The following is a 5,000-nucleotide window of genomic DNA, read 5'->3' as shown; positions in this document are numbered from 1 at the left end:
CCGGCTAACACCTCTACCTATGTAGATATAACGTCTGACGCATGATCGCTATCGCCACACCTCATCTTACGTTCGTCGTAACAAAGGCTCTTCTGATCCTAAACACTCCATTAAACACACCATATTCAAATCCACCGTCAGCAAGAAAAAGAAACACATTTTCACCCTTGTCTTCCCACAGTCCCATAGTGCAGCGGTGCACCGAGCCGACGTAATCTTTCCCCTCGTCAGTTCATTTCTAGTATCCTCCTCGTTGCTATATGGTCTCGTTGTTGCGGCGAAAAATACCAATCAAGAAATCTTCTCTCCAACGCAGATCTCCACGGGGGGCGGAGTGGTGGCCCAACTGGTGAACCTGACGGTAGTGGAGCCTCGAGCAGTCATTCCAGGAAGTGGGGAGCACCACGTTCAGTCTGGCTCCACCATCTCCCTCGTCTGCTACATCGAACAGGTGGGGCGTGCTGCACCTTTCTCTTCCTTTTCCCCCTGATGGCCTTTTCTTCATCCATGAGTGATCTAATTCCTCGCTTTGTTCCTTGTTTTGCTTGTTGTTATTGTTCCTGCTTACTCCCTTGGCTATAGTATTTCTTTCTCCAGCGTAGTATTTCTTCTTGAACGGTGGGCTATTTCCCTCTTGGTTTCTCTCTCCTCCGTCTTACAAGGTTTGTCTTAAATATTGCTTAGTTATGGCTTTATCTGAACAATTTTCTTCTTTAACACTGCCTCTTTATACATATACAGCCAATCTCCTGCACGACACCACTCTTTTGTTGTCTGTTGAGTTGATGCTTTTCTCTCCCCACGCTAAGCCTCAAGGGGGGTGATCTATTTAACTTGGGTTCCTTGTTTGTTCCAGCCCTAACTTTCTCCCCTCACTATTGATTCCCTTCACTGGTGATAAGGAACTTCCCTTTCTTGAGATGGTCTGTCTTCCGTCTGTTATTTCTTCCTCCCCTCCACCTCTCAGCGGGAATCACTTCTTGTAAATGTTTTCGTGGGCGTAGGCGGGTGGGGAGCGATAAAGTTAGCGTAATCTTCATTCTGTTGATGGTGCGCCGCGTGTTTCCTAAGTCGGTTTACATTAGCTGTGAGTAATGAGCATTACCATCCCTAAACCCACTTGTATAATGCCTTCTGTAACTACTTGAATATATCTACTAACATTACATTATGGATTCTCTTTTATCTGCGTGTGTGTATGTATGTGTGTGTGTGTGTGTGTGTGTGTGTGTGTGTGTGTGTGTGTGTGTGTGTGTGTGTGTGTGTGTGTGTACGTACTGTGTACACGCGCGCGCGCGCTCACATATTCTTACCCACAATCACACACACACACACACACACAAACAAACAGAGAGAGAGAGAGAGAGAGAGAGAGAGAGAGAGAGAGAGAGAGAGAGAGAGAGAGAGAGAGAGAGAAAGGCGCATATATGCAAACTTATTGTTAATTATAAATGTCTGGACCTCGTGTTGTTATACTTCATGTGAGCGTGGCTGACGAGTGCTCATCGCGTACTCTTCCAGGGCATTACATTAAAGGAAGCAAACATTTGGACCGTGGCGTTGGACGCTATTATTTTGCATCACTCGTTACATAAGGCAGAACACGACAATCATATCAGAGATCTGGTACGACAGAATAAACAGTGACTCCAAGTTTCCCGACACCAGAACGCTAGACACGTTGCTCGGGAACTCCTTGAGGTGACAAAGTGAAGGAAAAAAAGTAATGGCCGGAGCCAACAACACCCTCCACTCGAGTACCGAGAGCAGTGTTCCAGTACAGTGAATGAACAACCACACCACCGAGACCGAGACAGAGGTCCGCACTGTAGCTGCATGCCATACAGCATCTCCCTTCTGCCCTCGCATTAACGAATTTAGTATTAAAGTCCAAGAGTATCATTCAACTCAGAACAATCTCCTCGTTAGAGAAAAAGGAGCCCGTTACATCAAAACATCAGTACACGAATTTAGAGTGAGTAGTTAGGGTGTTTGAATGTTAATAAGCAGCTCTGACTTACATATGCATATGAGTGCCGCATCATACTCACCGCGACACTATCGTTTTGGATTTCACAGATAATAAAGTCATGTCATTAAGGAAAACATACAGTTTCACATAAGCCTGGAGATGGGTATGAGAGCAATTCAAAATACCTAATTTTACACGATCATTTGCTGCTAGACATGATTCAGGGAAAACTCAGGACAAACTTTACGCACATCACTCCATCATACGTACTCAAGACTAAAGAAGACCACTATAAACATACTTGTTATTTCTCTGCATTCTGCTTCTAGTCTTGACATTTCGAGGAACTAATTGGAACCTCAGGAGTATTCTAAAATATAAACGTGAGTGATGTTAGCCGCGGCATGGAGAGAGAGAGAAAAGTCACAGAGGAGAGATGATGCTTTATTTGTTTGTTACATCCTTGACATTTCCCTCCCAATATTTATTCCTTTACTCGTTATGTATGAGTCAAGAATTAAGAAGCTCACGATAAATGGACATACATATGTAAGTGAATTAATTAAATGCGCTACAGAGGACACACAATTGTACAACAGAATTGTAGTCCTAGAATGGATCAAAAAAAAAAAAAAAAACCGCCATCAGAATAACAGAGAACGACACGGAATACATCAGAGAATATTTGTTTTGATGATTAGAGACAGAAGTAAAGAAAGCATTAGTGATAATGGCCTATCAGTAACTGATTATGATGATACCTGATGATAATGAAAAAAAAAATATATATATATATATATATATATATATATATATATATATATATATATATATATATATATATATATATATATATATATATATATATATATATATATATATATATATATATATATATATGTTTTTTTTCCACAAAGCCTGCTTAAAAGTTACCAAAAAACATAAGTAAAATATGACGGATATTAATTTTTGCATTTTTTTTTTTCTAAGCCAGAATATCAAAGCGATGATCGCCTTTTTATTTTACTTTTTTTCTTTCTTTTTTTTTTTTTTTTAGTCAGTAACGAGGTAACAGCGAAACATGATCACAGAGCACTCCGTCTTCCCTTCACCTTTAATGACATTCAAATTTGACCAAGCAGGCTCAGTTAATCAGCACGTGGCTGTTATAAGGATCACGACTCCCATGCCCTAATACACTCCATCACCCAACCAGCGCTCCTAAAGGCTGACTGACCAAAAGACTTCTATATGGTACGAGTGTCCATCGGATTAACGACGTCTAGCCATAGATAAAATAAACACAATGACGAAGACACTAACTTCTCATACTAAGCTAAAAAAATAAAATAAATAAATAAATAGATAAAAAAAATTTCTATTGGGAGTAGTCTTAAAAATGCAAGAAAAGCAATGAGCTTTAAAACACACACACACACACACACACACACACGCATTCTAAATTGTGAATCAAAGAATTTATTTTATTTTATTGTAGTTTATTTTAATACATGACTTAGGTACTTGTTCCTCTAATACTTGATTGAAGACATTATCTCTTCAAATAGATTACTCAGATATATTACCTCCAAACTGATTGAAAAGGCATTCTCTTCACAACACTTGATTCAAAGACACACAATGCCTCAGCACACAGATATTTACTACTTCAAAGTGACTCTAAGACATTTATTTCCTGCATTTCGTGTTTCAAGCCATTAGTTCCCTCAATACGTAAATCGAAGGTATTCATATCCATTCCCTCCAAATATTTATGCTACTGAATGCCTTTTATTTCCACCTAACACGATTCAAAGGTATTTCATCTCGATCAAGATTCAGACACAACACAAGCACTTCAGCAGCTGCTAATTAAGTGTTCTGACAGATGGACACTTAACTATAAATGATTACCTTCCTTATACTGACAACAGAAGTGAGGAGCCGCCCGTGATGCTGAATAATCTAATGAAGAGAAAGGAAAGTTTGTGCACGATTATGTTATCACTTTGATGATTCGATACTTTGATGCGATAAATTAATAACAGCAGCAAAGGGGAGAGAGAGAGAGAGAGAGAGAGAGAGAGAGAGAGAGAGAGAGAGAGAGAGAGAGAGAGAGAGAGAGAGAGAGAGAGAGAGAGAGAGAGAATTAATTAATATATAAGTGTGTGTGTGTGTGTGTGTGTGTGTGTGTGTGTGTGTGTGTGTGTGTGTGTGTGTGTGTGTGTGTCTGTGTGTGTGTGTGTGTGTGTGTGTGTTTGTGTGATCCCGTCAGGTAGGGAAAGAGCGTGAGCTGCCGTGCCGAAGGAGAGGGTTGCGTCAAAGAAACCCTCTCACACATCACTCTGACCTGCATGGCTCGTAGCATCAGTGAAAATCCAAAAATACTCGTTTACTTCAGAGCTTGGTTTTCATACTCTTGTAAGTCCTTGGCCGGTGAAAACCTCTTGGAACATTCCTTAAAAACGTCCACTGGTAAAAGATAACTTTCATTAGAATATACTGTTCCTGCGTAGAAACTTCCAAAGTCTAAGGATCCTACCCGTGCTGGAGCGAGCCGCCGCACTACGAGAACAGTCATCAGGCAGGTAAAGAGGTACAACATGTGAACTAACTCACTCCACAGAGGAGCACTCTGGCGCTGCCTCTCCGGAGAGGCTTCCCGTAGCTGAGGACGCCCACGCCCTCCTCTGCGTGACGAAGGGCGGCTGCATAGTGTCATTATCCTGTGTTGTAATCTGTGCTAATTAGCCGAGTATGTCATCATTACCAGGAAATCGTATTTACAAACAACAACTGTTGGTCAGACCCCTGGACATTACTGTGAATCTCCTTTACCTACAAGCTTAAGTCGCACCCTTTTCCACGATGTGCCCTTCTCTTCTGACGGTGTTATCTCTCTCCTATTTCTTGCCGACACATTTCTACATCCATTAAGAAAAAATGAGTGAGGATAACGAGATTCACATGAAAATAATATCCCTGAGCTGTAAAATCTACACCTTGCGACAAACAGAAGGGGAAAAAT

The 5,000-nt window shown here is 40.9% G+C and overlaps 1 protein-coding gene across 3 annotated transcripts in view; it reads left to right on the top strand.

The window, feature by feature from the left end:
- The window catches only part of LOC135111652 (hemicentin-2-like), a 219,245-nt gene that overhangs the window by 200,835 nt on the left and 13,410 nt on the right, over nucleotides 1–5,000 (top strand). For all 3 annotated transcript variants that reach the window (XM_064025196.1, XM_064025186.1, XM_064025177.1), the window contains one exon: nucleotides 317–451. In XM_064025196.1, the coding sequence (XP_063881266.1) occupies nucleotides 317–451 (135 nt within the window). The remainder of the gene's footprint in view (nucleotides 1–316; nucleotides 452–5,000) is intronic.

This window comes from Scylla paramamosain, chromosome 2 (assembly GCF_035594125.1).
Source record: "Scylla paramamosain isolate STU-SP2022 chromosome 2, ASM3559412v1, whole genome shotgun sequence".
In the NCBI taxonomy this organism is placed as follows: domain Eukaryota; kingdom Metazoa; phylum Arthropoda; class Malacostraca; order Decapoda; family Portunidae; genus Scylla; species Scylla paramamosain.
Note: the sequence above shows the minus strand (reverse complement) of the source record. Positions and strands in the feature narration are given on the sequence as shown.